Genomic DNA, 17,434 nt, shown 5'->3' with positions numbered 1-17,434 from the left:
ACTCCCCATCCAACCTGATGATGCTTGAGAGGTGCTGCAAAGAGGAATGGGCAAAACTGCCCAAAGATAGGTGCACCAAATGTGTGGCATCATATTCAAGAAGACCTGAGGCTGTGATTGCTGCCAAACGTGCATCAACAAAGTACTGAGCAAAGGGTGAGAATACTTACACACATGTGATTCCTTAGTTTTTTGTTTTTAATAAATTTGCAAAAAATTAAAAAAAACGTTTATCATGTTGTCATTATGGGGTGTTGTGAGTAGAATTTTGAAGGGAAAAATTAATTTACTCCATTGTGGAATAAGGCTGTAACATAAAATGTGGAAAAAGTAAATATTTTATGGATGCACTGTACTCCTTCCATTTTCCCATAAGTAATTGGACATCTAAATTTAAGGATTGTTTTAATACAATACATTAATTTAGGTTCCATTTTCCTTTGACAACTTAGGTTATGGATACATGAACATTTCCATGTCACTGAATATGTCTTGGAATTATCCATCCATCCATCCATTTTCTTCCGCTTTATCCGGAGTCGGGTCGCGGGGGCAGCAGCTCAAGCAAAGCCGCCCAGACCTCCCGATCCACACACACCTCCCCCAGCTCCTCCGGGGGAACCCCAAGGCGTTCCCAAGCCAGCCGAGAGATGTAGACCCTCCAGCGTGTCCTGGGTCTTCCCCAGAACCTCCTCCCAGTGGGACGTGCCCGGAACACCTCTCCAGCGAGGCGTCCAGGGGGCATCCGGAAAAGATGCCCGAGCCACCTCAACTGACTCCTTTCGACGTGGAGGAGCAGCGGCTCGACTCCGAGCTCCTCCCGATTGACCGAGCTCCTCACCCTATCTCCACGGGAGCACCCAGCCACCCTGCGGAGGAAACTCATCTTGGCCGCTTGTACTCGCGATCTCGTTCTTTCGGTCATGAGCTAAATCTCATGACCATAGGTGAGGATCGGAACGTAGATCGATCGGTAAATCGAGAGCTTTGCCCCCCTACTCAGCTCTCTCTTCACCACGACGGTCCAATACAGCGACCGCATCACTGCAGATGCTGCACCGATCCGTCTATCGATCTCACGCTCCATCCGTCCCGTGTTGGAATTAATACACATCAATCATTAAGAAATACAAACAGTGTGGTACTGTGTGTTAAATCTGTTTGGAGTAGACATTTGCTGCCTTTCATGTGAGAAGGAGACCAGTGAGTGAAGCCGCCAAAACACCAATGATAACTCTGTAGGACATATAAGGCTTCTGCGGTTGTGAATGGTGAATCTGTGGATGTTGCAACTTTTCTCCACTGCATTACCAGTTAGACAGCTCAGCTCGTCTACTGACCTTCATTGTGATGGTGCACAAAGGCAAAATGACAAAAATCTGTTACTTATGAACCTGACTTCATCAGCTGTTTTTCCTGATGTAAATTAGGAATTCTGATGTAGTTTTACAGTTTACATACTTTGTGTTTCATTGAAGTCTGCAATAGAAGGCTCCATTGGGATTGGGTCCCGACGGCCCAACGCCAATGCAAATTTCGCCGGAACAGACGACTAAAAACAACACTGCAGGATCGGGAGCGACAGGATGACTCAGTCAACAAAGGAGAATAGTGCAAAAGTATGCAGTGTCCACACACTGCTTTCAGCTGAAATAGAACATCTTTAATTTAACAGGAACAGTAGACATAACAGGAGCAGACAAGAACAACAGGTACACATGCAGAGACAGACACAGCCATAGCAGGAGTTACCGCAGCAACCCGACCGACAGTCCCACTTTACTGCATGCCCATATAGGACAAATAGAATATGAAACTATCTTTAAACTAAATGACAACAACAAAATAGGAGCACTGTTCCTGACCAGTGTCAAAAGACATATAGGCCAGGGAAAGGAAACAAACAATCCCATGAGTCTTTATTTATAGCCTAAATCACCAGTGTTGTGGAAAGTAACTTTGACAAGTTACTTTTTTAGTTACTTTTTTAGTTGCTTTATACAGGTGCTTTATGCAGTTACTTCATTAGCAGCTTTATGCAATTACTTTATTAGAATCTGCAGAAAACTTGCAACTAATAAGTAATGTAACTAATAAGGTAACGAGTAATCTAACTTGGTTACTCGTAAGATTGAGCAATCAGAAAAGTAACTAATCAGCAAAGTAACTAATAGTTACTTTTCTGAGTACTAAATCTTAAAAATAACCAAATTAGATTATGAGTAACTTTATTAATTACATTCAGCAGCTGCCGACAAGGTGTCCGCAGCTGCTAATGAAGTAAATGTAAGAAGTAACTGTAAAATATAACTGTATAGATTAACTAATGAAGTAACTTTCCAAAGTTACTTTCCCCAACACCGTAAATCACATCTTTTCTCCTGTGGGTTGGGTGAAGAAAAATCAATGCATCTCTATTATTGTGAGGGCATAAATTCTCGGCGTTCCGCAGGTGCTGGCGGGAGTGTAACACACACATTGTGGTTGTGGGCAGTAATGGTCCAAAATTCAGTGGGAGCAGGCAGGAGTGGGATGAAGAAAACAGTCCCGCGCAGGACTCTAGTCTGCAACAATTTTCATTAAGTTCATTTTGTAAACTTACAGTACCTGAGGAACTTTATCAGCAGTGGACCACCTGGTTATGCCCCTTACTGCGAAGAGAGACTGAGACGGACTTTTGTCAATGGCACCAGAACACAACCTCCATCGTGGTTGGAGCTTCAGGTCAGATTTAGATTATGAATGCATTAATGGAAAGTGTTAACATTTAAAACTGTTCTGCATGTAATGTGTTTTCTCTGAAGTCCTCAGCATTGAAACTCATCATTAACACACCGTTTCTTTGCATTTCATTCTGCAACAATCACAGTTCAGTTATTTGGGGGCTGTTGTTTAACCCCTTCTAAGCCTGTATATCCCATCAATGGAAAATTTCACTTTTTATTTGTGAGATACTAACAAGCCAAAATGAGGTGGGTGGTAGGGGGTTAAACACAAGACAAAAATTACCACAATTATGGTGAGTATGTAGTGTTTTGTTATTATGAAATATGTTTTTAGTGGCTGCTCTTTTCATATCTAAAAGGGGTCAGCAAAGTTGTTTGCTTTACAGCTGCCCCCATTTGTTCAAGGTGGCCACAGCAGATCCAGTACAGACCTGCATTGGGATCTGGCACAAGTTGTGTAGGACCACATGTTAATTTTTCCAGAGGAATCCAACAAGGTGATCTGGGAAATGTTTTCTAAAAATGGGTGATTTGATGTGGAATGGTCCAGGTTGACCATGGAGAAAAGTCTTAATGTTTACACCCTGTCACACTAGAGGCTGAATGGTGTACGAATGAAAGCTCGGCCCACATTCCGGAAGTGTCGAAGTGCATTCATGGGCATCGTACAGCATTCTGAGAGCAGTCTAAACAGTTGGGCAGATTCCTATCCCTGTCCCGACTGTGCAAAACAGACAGGACACAGTCGAGATGAAAAGATATCGAACGGGGGAGATTCCAAGATGGCGGACGGGTTAGTAGCATAGATTTATAGCTCGCCCAAGTCGGTAAAATTAATCCGCTCAAACTGATTAATTTAACATATAACCTCCATAAATTTTGAGATGAGTGGTATTCGAAACCGGGGAAGCGCTAAAACCTCAAAGAAAACTCAAGAGCCGTTTTTGAAAGAAGGCGCCTCCGACGAGAGTGAACGAGTGAGTGAAACAACGGAGAAAATGGAGCACGCCGAAACTCTGAAAGCTGGACTCGCCGTCATCAGCAATGATATACGGTCCCTCAAACAGGAGCTTCATAATGAGCTTATAACATTCAAAGAGGAACTCAAAGGTGAGATGAAGCAAGAAATAACTTCATTAAGACAAGACATAGAGCGAATGCTGACAGAAAATCATACAGAGCTACAGGAACAGAAGACGAACATAACCGAGGCGCAAGCTCGCATAACTGAGCTGGAGGAGCATAACACGGAGATTAGCAACTTGCTAATGAAGCTAACAAAGCAGGCACATCAGATGCAGGATAAACTAACGGACCTTGAAATGAGATCTCGACGGAATAATGTCCGGATTTTTGGACTGCCCGAGGACACAGAGGGAAGCTCCATTACAGTCTACTTGGACCAACTTCTTAAAAAAGAGTTGGAACTACCCGAAGATACCGACCTACATATACAACGAGCGCACAGAGTGTCCACATCAAAAACGGGTCCTGGCAGAACTCCAAGAGCACTCGTGCTTAATTTTCTCAAGTTTGAGACTAAGGAGATGATCCTGCAAAAAGTCTGGCAGAAGAAGGGAATACAGGTGGGCAACAAGAAAATTCAATTTGACCATGATTACCCCACTGAAATCGTCCAAAAACGCAAATTATATCTGGGCATCAAAAAAATACTGAAAGAAAACGGGATTCATTTTCAGACCCCATTCACCAAAATAAGAATTCACTGGAACTGTTGGGAAGGTGTCGTGACACGGACCCACAACAGGGGGCGTTAATGAACGGACAATGGATAAGCCAAAAAGTAACAATTTAATGTTGTGAATCGCACAACAAAGTACAGACAATAACAATATTGTGGAATGTCAATTATACACAAGGTGACGTGTGGCAGGCTCGAAGATAGAAGACGTCTGGCGAGAGAAGAGCCGGATCCCACACAGCTTCCACCACCAATGGATCTGAAGAACACCGGAGCCGCCAAGCCCTGCGCCCCAGGTGGCCACTGTCTTCAGCAGTCAGACCCGGTACTGCTGGCAGAGAACAGAAACAGTATTGATGAGTGTGAGTTCGCACACTCAGTAATCCCACAGTCTGTGTTCCTTTGGGAGGGAGCACCTCCACCTCCAATCACACACTCGTGCAGCTCCTGTCTAATCACTTATCTGGTTTGGGGTGTGAGGCGAAGCCGTCGCAGTCCACACCGAACGCCAATACAACAGATAAGGACACCGTCACAGGAAAACGGCTGCAAATGAGATGAGACGATTATTCGTTATAGATACAGCAGAGAATTACCTGAATGGTAGCTGATTTCTCGGCGGGGAGGTGGAGTTGCAGTCCGGCTTTTATGGAGGTTGACGTAGATGAGTGACAGCTGGTGGTGATGATGTGACAGCTGTCACTCCACTGGTTTCGGCGCCCTCTCGTGCTTGAAGCCCGCACTCCAAGCAGGGCGCCATCTGGTGGTGGTGGGCCAGCAGTACCTCCTCTTCAGCGGCCCACACAACAGGAACAGCGGTGTTAAGAGCTATGACAGTGCAGGAGATGCAGCGCAGGATATGAGAGCAAAGGGACTAATTGTGGAGATGCTGGACGTGGATGTGGGACAAGTGGAGGAGACAACTCAAAGGAATCCGGGATGGCAGCGAGTGAGACAGAGCAGGTTGAGTCAAAATACGGCAGCACAGCGAGCAAAGGAGAAGTTGCAGGAGTATCAAAGGAGTTCTGATAATTAACATCTTCCATTTGTAAAAAGTTAAGACTTTAAATAACATTGACTGGGTCAACTCATTTAATCTATAGAAGCAAGGAAAATAAGATATGACCCATAGATGGACATAATACAAGAAGGCTTCAGATACTGCGATTTATTATAAGATACTACCGACTGGGCGAGGCATACAGATGTTGGACTTGTCTAGACTAGGCTTGAAGAGCTATGGGTCTAGGGATGGGCCCTCACAGGAGAGGATTTCCCATCCACCCACCAACAGGGACTTGGGGGATGAAGAAGAACCCCTGAGTGGAAGTTCCATGTGGTATTTTTTATTTTCAGTTTTGTTTGAGTTAATGTTCATGTTACTTTTGGGCTGCTTGAGGAAATACATAAGCATAATAGTGAAGAAATATGGTGTGCAATGATCTGAAAATATTGTCCTTAAATGTAAATGGTCTAAATACACCTAAAAAGAGGGGATTAGTCATAACAAAGTTGAAAAAAGAAAAACCACAAGTCATATTCTTGCAAGAAACACATCTGTCTCAGACAGAACATGAAAAAATGAAAAGATTTGGATATAGGAATTCATATTACAGTACATATAAACAAGGACGTAGAAGGGGGGTTGCAACACTAATCCCAAACTCAACTATATTTGTCTGTGAAAAGGAAATCAAAGATAAAGAGGGAAGATATGTATTAGTGAAGGGAAAATTAGAGAATGAACCTGTAATGCTGATAAATGTTTACGCACCTCCAGAAAGTAGTACACACTTCTTTAAATCCCTGTTTAATGTTATTGCCACAGAAACAGAAGGTACTTTAATCTGTGGGGGGGGGGATTTTAACATAATCATGAATCATAGCTTAGATACAACAAGCTTAAAGGGGAAAAAAAAACAGACATCAAAATTTGTAAAGATATCTTTAGAAGAAATGGGAATGATAGACATATGGAGGAGCCTCAATCCTTTGGAAAAGGATTTCACACATTATTCAGCAACACACAATGTCCATTCCAGAATAGATTACTTTTTTATTAATAAGGGAGATAGACATAGAGTGACCGAGTGTAGGATTGGGGGTGCTGACATATCGGCTCATAATACCTTATTTCTAAAAATAAATTTGAATGCCAGGAAAAGAGAGACAATTTGGAGAATGAATGTAGGAATCAAAGATATCAAAATGAAGATAACTGAATTATTATTAGATGAATATGGTAAGAAAAATATATATTTGAAGCAAAGTTATTATGAGATTGGGCACAGAGCGACTAAACTCTTAGCAAAACGTATTCGAAAACAGCAAGCGGTGAATACCATACAAAGAATCAGAGACCCACATACCAGTGAACTAATACACGATCTGAAGGGCATAGAGAGGATATTTAAGGAGTTCTATAAAAAATTATACACACAACCACCTGCAGCAAACGAGGAGAAAGTGAGACACTTTTTAGAACAATTAGATTTACCATCAATTGGTTTAAGACAAAATGACAGACTAACAGCAGACATTACAAAAGAAGAGATTATTCAAGAGATCAATTCCTTGAAAAAATAATAAATCTCCAGGAAGTGATGGTTACCCTGCAGAATGGTACAAAGTGTTTAAGGAAGAGTTGGAACCAGTACTCCAAACTTCTTTTAACTGGACTCTTAAAGAAAATAAAACACCACTAACATAGGCAGAAGCAATTATTTCAATTATTTTAAAACCAGGTAAAGATAAAGATAGATGTGAAAGTTATAGACCGATCTCAATACTAAATACAGATTATAAAATATATAAATCCATCATCTCCAAAAGAATAAATACATTTATAGCAGAATTAATAGACGAGGACCAAACGGGGTTCATATCAGGACGTCAAACACATGATAATATTTGTAGAACTCTACAAGTAATGGGTCAAGCTCAAAAAGAGAAACAAAGCTCTGTGCTGGTTAGTATCGACACAGAAAAGGCATTCAATTGTGTTAATTGGAAATTCCTCTATTTAGTATTAGAATGATTTGGTTTCAATAATAAATCTATACAATTGATTAAAACATTGTATCAAAAACCCTCAGCTAGAATAAAAATTAATGGAAATTTGATTGATAAAATACTGTTAGAAAGATCAACCAGACAGGGATGCTGTTTATCACCGATTCTTTTTGCAATTTTTATAGAACCTTTGGCTCAAGCAGTTCGACAAAATAAAGAAAGGTATCACAGTTAAGAATGTAGAGCATAAAATTGGGCTTTTTGCCGATGACATAATAGCTTACCTCGGGCAGCCGGACACGGCATTCCCCAATCTGATGAAGCTAATAGAACAGTATGGACATTTCTCAGGATATAAAATCAATGTATCTAAAACTCAGATTCTAGCACTCAACTATCACCCATCGAGAGCGATCCAGAAATCATATAAATTAAATTGGAACTTGAAAACAATCAAATATCTGGGTATTATGATTATGAAAAACTTTTCTGAGCTATATACTGCAAATTATAAAACTTTAAAACAAGAAATACAGAAAGATATAACAAGATGGTCCACCTTACCATTAGATTTAAATTCAAGAGTAGATATAGTTAAACTAAATATATTACCTAGATTCTTATATGTGTTCCAATCCCTGCCCATAGATGTTCCCCAGAGCCAGTTCATAGAGTGGGATAGAATGATCTCTAGATTTGTTTGGGGAGGCAAAAAAAAACCTAGAGTCAGGTATAAAACTCCCAGCTACCTACAGAAAAAGGGGGAATGGGTCTTCCAAAATTGAGGGAATACTTCAACGCTGCTCAATTGAGACCTATATATTGTTGGTGCAAGTCTGAATTTAGAGCAGAATGGAAAGATATAGAAAAAGAAATAAACCAGATGTTATGTGTCGACGCGGGTTGAGGAGCGGACCTGCGTCAGACAGAACCCAGCGCTACAAATAACCAGAAAAGCGGTTCCAAAAACAATATATTTATTACACCCGCTGTGCATAAAAAGTGTAAAAACAAAAATAGCGTCCTTCTGGTGGAGTGACTGTTGGCACGCTCTCCAGCGCCCGCAAGGATCAAAGCCCGGCGCTCCTGGACCCACTACCACCGCCAAACACCCCCCAGGTGGACACAACAAACTGACTCTCTGTGAAGCAAAGAAGAGGTGAGGTAAGTCAGCAGTTACAACAATATCTTTCAAAAGACACACGCTATCAGCAACACATTCAGGTCTGTATCTTTTTTAACTTTATGCAAATGAGCAGCTTCTCATAACAGGTGGAGGATCACTTATCCGCACGCCACAGCAGTGAGAAGCAAGCTGCACAATTCTCATCACAATTCAAGTATACTGTGTAACAAAACACCAAGTTACTATCAACAATTAGTCAAACACTTAATTACCTTTAATGTGTGCTGACAGCATGTGTCCTCACCCTTCCTTGCTTCACGGGCTCGATGTGTCAAACACAGGCGCGGTCCTCAGCGTCTCACAAACGAACATCACAAGGTCGCGTTCCCGGCAGTTCTGCTTGAATCACACATGACTTAAATGCAGAACGCCATCCAATTATCTGCTTCAGCTGAAAGTCTTTAAGGTTGCATGTGAGCACCCGTCACAGGTGCTACACATGATGTTGATGAGGGTGAGGACTCTTCAGCCAGCACCTTCTCCACAGACAAATCAGTTTCCATGCCACCTGAAGAGCAAAGAAAAGAAAAGAACACCAAAATATCCAGCCACACCCCCCAACACACAACACCAGATTCCAATTCAAGATATGGTTGGTGATAACCACTTATTTAAAGAACTTAAAAATAGTATGGATCCAATCACAATACGATATTAGATCTGTGGTTTAAATTACTAAAAAAAATATAAGATCCAGAATGATGTAAAAATATTAAAATGGGTAGCATATGATAGCGATTTCAACCCAGCAAAATATGATCAAAGGTTTATACAATGGAAAGAAAAGGGAATAACAGCCTGGTTTGTGTTAGAAAATAAAGGGGAGCTGGTGAGTTTTGAAAATCTTAGAAGACAATTTGACTTAGATTCACACGAACTCTTTAGATATTTTCAAGTGAGGGACTATTATAACAACAACCATTACAACAACAACAACAACTGAATATATTAAGATAAAATGGGAGGAAGAACTTAATGTGGAAATTTTAGATGAGGATTGGCACAAAATGTGGAAGATACATCACTCATCCACTAATTCACGAATCTGGAGAGAATTTGCATGGAAGAATCTGATCCGTTTTTTTATTACTCCAAAAATAAAAAGTAAACAGCTACACATACGACAGAATTGTTGGCGAGGATGTGGATCTTTTAATGTGAATCATTCTCACATTTTTTGGAAATGTCCAAAGATAACTGTATTTTGGGAAATGATGTATAAGGAGCTGCAACGGATATTGGGTTATGAGGTACCAAATACCTGTTTAGTGCTTTACCTATGTAAATTCTCAGACAAGACTGTTGCCACTGATGATGAGTATTTGATCAAAATATTGTTGGTGGCAGGCAAGAAAGCTATTACTAGGAACTGGGGAAAGGACATACCACCAACAAAAGATCAATGGATAACAATTGTGGAAGAAATCTTTTTGATGGAAAAACTGACACACGTGCTGAGGCTACAAGAAGATGGACCCTTTATAAATCTCTAAACAATGACATGAATTCCGGATGACCGCCAGAGGGCAGTGCTTTAGTACCTGGATAACTACATGTGCGCAGCACAGAGGTCGAGAATATATACCAACAAAGTCACACCATTGAATGTGACCTGGGTGACGTCACTGGTTGTCTTTATATACCAGACGCACCCAGCGCTCGCTTCTTTTCGGAATGAACTCGCAAGACTCTGAGTGACAAGCAACTCTGGCGGTCATCCGGAATTCATAGAACCGTAGTTACATTCGTAACTCTCGTTCTATTTAATTCCTCCTGACCGCCAGAGGGCGGTGCTTTAGCACCTGGATGACTTAATACCAACAAGGTCACGAAGACTCACACTCACCTCGCATCAGCAGTGGGGAGTGGAGGCAGACAACACTGCCGAAGTCACCGCAGGAGGAGCGGCCACATTCTGTCTGTAATAGCGGGCGAAGGTACAGGACGAAGCCCACGTACCAGCAGCACAAATATCACTCAAAGGGACACCTCTCACTGCAGCCCAGGAGGTGGACACCCTTCTGGTGGAATGGCAGGTAACCTTAGGAGGCTGAAGACCTCTGGACCTGTATACTTGTAAAATGGCATCCACGACCCAATGCGAGAGTCACTGCTTTGAGACAGCACAGCCTCTTTTGTGATCACCATAACACACAAACAGGGCATCCGTTTTCCGTATCCCGGCAGTCGCACTAATGTACTGCTTCAGCATTCGGACAGGACACAGGGAACCTGAAACAGATAATCCTGGATCAGAATGCGGGACATACACAGCCAAGGAAACTGGCTGGTTAACATGAAAAGTTGAAATTCTCTTGGGTAAAAAGGACGGATTAGGCCACAGTGTAACCCCAGATCCGTCAGAATTCCATCGCAAACAGTCCCCAGCGACTGAGAGGGCATGGAGCTCTCCCACCCGCTTAGCCGAAGACAGTGCAAGTAGAAAGGCAGTCTTCACTGACACCCATTTAAGATCAGCACTTTCAACTGGTTCGAAAGGGGATAAGCTTAAACCTTCCAGGACTAGAGGAAGGTCCCGTGAAGGTACGCGTGCAAGCCTTGGAGGCCGCAAACGTAGAGCACCTTTCAAAAAACGACACACTGAGAGGTGAGAACCCACTGACCGGCCATCAACGTAGACGTGCCGGGCAGAGATTGCAGCAACATAAACCTTCAAGGTAGCGACAGAAAGTCCTTTCTCCAGCAGTTCTTGTAAATATGTGAGGAGAATAGGCACAGGGCAATGCTCCGGGTCTAACTTTTGTTTCTCACACCACCGCGCAAACAGCTTCCATCTGTTGTCATACAAAGCCCTGGTAGAAGCAGCATGTGAATTAAGGATAGTCTGAACAACAGCCTGGTCACAAGAACTTAAGGAGTCTGGCCCCTCAACGGCCACACATACAGTTGAAGGCATTCTGGGTGAGGGTGCCAAATCCTCCCCTGTAGCTGTGACAACAAATCCTTCCTCTCCGGGAGAGCCCAAGGTTCTCCCTCGAGGAGTTTGTGAATCATGGGAAACCAAATCCTCCCAGGCCAGAATGGAGCAACCAGCAGCACCCTGTGGCTGCTCTGATCTATCCTGTGCAGTGTCAACATCAGCAGCGGGAGAGAAGGGAAGGCATAAAGGAGGCAATCCGGCCACGGGTGAGCCAATGCATCCTGCCCCAGCTGGCTGTCTGGTTCCAAGAGGGAGTACCATCGTGGGCAATGTGTCGAGGTGCTTGAAGTGAAAAGGTCCACTTCCGCTGCACCATATATCTGTCAGATCATTTGGACCACAATCGGGTTCAGTCTCCACTCTCCCGGTGGTGGTTTCTGTCTGGAGAGTAAATCCGCTGCGCTGTTCTGTACACCGGGCAGATGAACTGCTCTGACACTCTGAAGGCAAGGCAACGCCCATAAGAGAAGCTTCCGAGTTTCTGCCAATGAGTGATTGGACCTGGTGCCCCCCTGATGGTTTATGTGATAGACTGTTGACGTGTTGTCCGACCGGACAAGAACATGTCTTCCTCTCGGGGCTGGGAGGAAATGCTTGAGAGCCAGTCGCACAGCACGAAGCTCCAGCACGTTTATGTGTTGGAATCTCTCCTGGGGACTCCAGACACCCCTCACCATCCTGTGATTCCACACGGCCCCCCAACCTTTGAGTGATGCATCTGTAACAACCACCTCTCGGCGAGAAGGAACAGAGCCTAGAGGGACACCCTTGCAGATGAAGTCCACGTTCCCCCAGGGTTTGAGGTGCAGAAGGCACTGGTTGGAGAGTCGTACAAGCCTGTGCTGATGCAACTTCGAGTTGAGGCCTAGGTTGTTGATCCAAATCTGTAGGGGACATAAGAACAGAAGTCCCAAGGGTACCACTAGCGACATTGCAGTCAATTTGCCCATCAACCGGAGCAGCAAACCAAAAGGCAGCGTCACAGCCCGTTGAATGTGTGAGACGAGAAGAATTACATCGTCCACTCTCTGCGGGGATGGCGATGCAGTCATAGTCAGGGAGTTGATGGCAATGCCGATGAAGGTCGTTTGTTGACTGGGAACAAGAGAACTCTTTGCAAAGTTCACTGTGAGTCCTAAATGAGAGACATGGTTCAGTAGAAGAGCTGTGTCGTTGTGCGCCTGCTCATGAGCCGGAGCGCAGACAAGCCAATCGTCTAAGTAGGGTAGGATTCTTAATCCAAGAGCTTGCAGTGGGGCTAGTGCTGCAGCCATACATCTGGTAAATGTACGAGGGGCAAGAGAGAGGCCGAAAGGAAGCACCCTGAACTGGTATGCCTGACCTTCGAAAGCAAAGCGGAGAAACTGTCTGTGATGAGGCGCCACTGGCACATGAAAATAGGCGTCTTTTAAGTCGACACTTGTGAACCAGTCTCCTGGTGTGATAGTTTGAAGGACGTCTATTGTGCGGAGCATGTGAAACTGCAACACTTTGATATAACGATTCAGACGTCGGAGATCGAGGATAGGACGAAAGCCGCCATCCTTCTTTGGAACAAGGAAGTAAATTGAATAGAACCCCCTGAGCTGGTCTGATCTGTGAACTGGCTCTATGGCCCCCTTCTCCAGGAGTTCCAAAATCTCCCGTTGTAGGGCAGCAGACTGCACCGAGTTGGAAACAACAGTCATCCTCACCCCATTGAACTTTGGAGGACGACATCCGAACTGAATTCTGTAACCTTCGAACAAGGTTAAAATGACCCATGGGTCTTGAACTTGAGCCTCCCAGTGGCTGATTTGATTTCGTGAAAAACGGCTGGGGGCCAAACATTGGCAGTCAGACCAGACCACCTCTGCCTCGCATCCCTGAGGACCTCTGGGTGCGATTACTGGAAGCTCTGCGAAACTGTTCAGTTCTCGGGGGTCTCCCCGTAGGCTCACGAAAGGCAGGCTGCTGGGAGAGCTGGCCCTCAACTGCAAAAGCATGTGCAGCTCTGGGAGTCGGCGGAAGCCTGGATGTAGAGTGAAAAGCTGTAGCACGTCTGACTGGCTGAGGTCTGGAAGACCGGTGTAGGTCAACAAACTGTTGCCGAGATTTACTAGCCTCGACAGCACGCTCTAAAGTTTGTTGGGCCGCAGGTCCAAATACTTGGCCTGGAAGAACCGGCAGCGAACGGAGTGTGCCTCTGCAGGATTCGGAAAGGGGGGACTGTGCAAGCCACACCTGACGTCTAGTGATGGTAAGGGTTGACATCAGTCTGCCAAGCTCTCTAGACATATAAGCAAAGGTTTGGAGTGAGACATCACTAAGACTTTGCGTAGCATCATCAACCTCTGCCTCCCTCAAAGACTTTGAGAGGGCAAGGGCTAAATGGGACAGTGAGTTGCCTAGGCGACCGATGCGAGCAGCTATGTCATAGCTTTTGGTGAGGAGGTCATCAGTGACCCTACACTGAGGGCGTGGGCAGCGGGCATCCGGCCGAGCAGCATCAGCTGGAGCCACAACCAGGTTCGCAATAATGCTGTCAATGGCGGACATACGGTTCAGACCATACTGCGCTGAATCACACATAGAGCTAAGGGCTCTGCAGTCCTGTGATAGATGGGTCAATGATTTGGGGTCCGCCCAACATCGGTGGAGCTCCTCGATATATGGTTGTGAAACTGGAACGTTGAACTCAGGCTTCTGAGTGACTTTGAAAAAGGCACTTGAAGCGGTGGTTTCCGCAGGGGGATTGTCGACCCCAAGCCTGGATAAAGCCAACTGAACAGCTTGCTTGACAAAGGATAGTCCAGGTTCGGTTTGCGGCATGGACTCTGCCTCGGAGGTATGAGAGCCCACTAATGAATGGCTTGGAGAAAGACTCCTCTCATCCTCATCCTCCACACAGTTTATATCACTTGTCATGTACAAGGAATCAGTTGCAGCAATAGACACGACATCGTCCTCCTGCTGAGTAACTACATTGGTCTGATCAGCCTCATTAGGGACAGCAGGAACTGTCACTGCATCCTTAGGCTGTAGATTCAGAAGCAAGGACTTAATCAGAGCAAACTCAGAAGTCAACGTTTCGACCTTTTCAGCCAAAGCATGGTCATGAGTAACCTCCTTAGCAGAAGGGGCTCCTGCATGTGGGCGTTTACGGCGCTTTGGGTCCTTCCTGGGGCTGGAGGCCAAAGTCGCACTAGATATTCCACTTTCCAATGCCGCAAGTCTAGCAGATCTCTCTGCCAGTGGCATGCTGGCACAATTAAGGCAGGCATCGCCAGTCAGGGCTTCCCTCAGGTGTCCGATCCCAAGGCAGGAGGGGCAAAACATATGTCCATCATCTTGGCTCAAGGGAGCCAAACAGGTACTACAGCCATGCAACAAAGGCTCTGTCAACATTGTGGACTGCGTGCAGATGGCTAACGCAAGCCCTGATGGTTACAAATGGAAAGACAAAGCGTGAATCACACGCAGTGTAAATAGTAACACGAGGCACGGAGCGTGAAGCACTCACAGCCGTCGGCTTGACACGAGGCACGGAGCTTGAAGCACTCACAGCCGTCGACTTGACACGAGGCACGGAGCGTGAAGCACTCACAGCCGCAGACTCGACACGAGGCACGGAGCGTGAAGCACTCACAGCCGTCGGCTTGACACGAGGCACGGAGGGTGAAGCACTCACAGCCGCAGACTCGACATGAGGCACGGAGCGTGAAGCACTCCAGCCGCAGACTCGGCACGAGGCACGGAGCTTGAAACACTCACAGTGTAAAAGCTAATACAAGGCCCGGAGCGTGAAACACTCACAGCCACAGTAATAACACGATGCACACAGCCGAAAAAACTCACAGCCCAAGTGCTAAGTCACTTAGAGCAACGGCGACAACACTAGCTGCTAGCGGAGCTGTTAAACTTAGCAAATGGCGGCAGTGCAGACAAAGTACTTCAAGGAGTGGAAAACACTCACGGCAAGCCCAACACAGTACACTATACTGGTTCTGATACACACACTACCACGTAGTTAATGTGGTTAGCGACACAACTAAACAAATAGCCAGCTTTCATCGAAACAACACAGCTAATGTGCACAGAGGAAAATATCCAGCAGGGCAGCGGCAAGGCACGCACCCGGCGTTTAGGAAGGTGTACTCACGACAGGTGTCAAAGAATACAAAAAACGGTGAAGCCATGTCTCACAGCCTCTGGAGGACGTGTGCAGTGCACGTAGCTCCAACCGAAGGTGTGTTGCGAGGCTACAAGCGAGAGCGGCAATCGCAGCTAAATGCGTTCTCAACCTCTAAGAATGTGAGAATGTAGAAAAGAAGCGAGCGCTGGGTGCGTCTGGTATATAAAGACAACCAGTGACGTCACCCAGGTCACATTCAATGGTGTGACTTTGTTGGTATATATTCTCGACCTCTGTGCTGCGCACATGTAGTTATCCAGGTGCTAAAGCACCGCCCTCTGGCGGTCAGGAGGAATGAAATAGAACACCAACTTACAAGACTTTAAGAATAAGGTGTACTCATCAGGCAGCCTACTGTTCAATTTATATGTTTTGGAATTTGTATTTGTCTGTTGTCGCAATAATTTGTTAATAAAATTTAAGTGACAAAAAAAAAAAAAAAAAGAAAAGATATCGAACGGCGGTCGGAGTGCAGTCTGACCACAATCTGACTGCAATCTAAATATTCGTACAGCATGAAAATGGCATTCAAAGCATTCTGATTGCATTCAAGGGTCAGTTTGAAATGATCTACCATTTTGGATCCTGCTTAAATGTCCCAGCTGTGCCTGAACGCACCATGAGTGCACCTCCAGTGCTGCTGGATTATATTTCCTCCACCCGCAATTAGACATCACTCGTACGGCAATGTAAGTGCATTCGTCATATTTTCACTACATTCTGACAGCGGCCTGGGTAATCCTAATGTGTTCCACCAACACTTTTGCATTTGAGGACCTAATACACACGTACTGCATTTGGGGGCTTAATACACACGTACTGCATTTGGGGGCCTAATACACACGTACTGCATTTGGGGGCCTAATACACACGTACTGCATTTGGGGGCCTAATACACATGACGTGTGCATGAATCATTTGGGGTGGGTCGCAGTCTGAGTAGTCAGACAGCTGTCTGCAGCAGTTCTTATTCTCTCCCAGATGTGGCATGAATTATGGCTTTTTTGACATTCTGCCTTGGGTCAGCTTGATTCTTGCTAAGTGTGATGGGGACCTTAACAAATACTGATGACATTAAAAAACAAGAGCAAACCAAGCCAAGCCAATCCGGATCCGGATCGCCTCCAGAATTTAGTGGAGTGTTCCATGCCCTAATATTGATCTGTGGTGCAAATTTCATCAAAATCAGAAAAGTAGTTTTGACATAATCCAACTAACAGACAGACAGACAAATAAATAAATTAATAAACGCAGGTGATTTTATTACGTCCTTGGAAGACGTAAAAAGCTGTGTGTTTTAGTGTTATGGCAGCAATACAGCGTCATGCTTTTTTGTCTCTGAAAACTTGTTTGTCTCAGTCAAGCTTCAAACTGCACGTCAGAACCAAAGGAAACGTATTCCCAAACAACACTTTGTATCAACAATATTTTATGGTGTTTTCTACATTGTGTTTAATCTTGTGTGTGTGTCCTGATTTCGTCAGGCACTAAAAGTATTTTTATTTCTAGGCCACCAAATCCAAGAAGCCCATCATGCTGCCTGTGACGTTCATGGACGGTACGACAAAAACGCTGTTGACTGATTCGGCCACGACAGCCAAGGAGCTGTGCAACGCTTTGTCAGACAAAATCAATTTACGAGACCGCTTTGGTTTCTCGCTCTACATCGCCCTGTTTGACAAGGTGGCTCACA

At 44.7% G+C, this 17,434-nt stretch overlaps 1 protein-coding gene across 1 annotated transcript in view; it reads left to right on the top strand.

The window, feature by feature from the left end:
- Positions 1-17,434, top strand: part of LOC117508715 (unconventional myosin-VIIa-like) — a 289,667-nt gene that overhangs the window by 224,556 nt on the left and 47,677 nt on the right. The window contains exons 30-31 of the mRNA XM_034168534.1: positions 2,605-2,724; positions 17,251-17,424. Of these exons, the coding sequence (XP_034024425.1) occupies positions 2,605-2,724; positions 17,251-17,424 (294 nt within the window). The remainder of the gene's footprint in view (positions 1-2,604; positions 2,725-17,250; positions 17,425-17,434) is intronic.

The sequence above is a fragment of the Thalassophryne amazonica genome, chromosome 4, assembly GCF_902500255.1.
Source record: "Thalassophryne amazonica chromosome 4, fThaAma1.1, whole genome shotgun sequence".
NCBI lineage: Eukaryota > Metazoa > Chordata > Actinopteri > Batrachoidiformes > Batrachoididae > Thalassophryne > Thalassophryne amazonica.
Note: the sequence above shows the minus strand (reverse complement) of the source record. Positions and strands in the feature narration are given on the sequence as shown.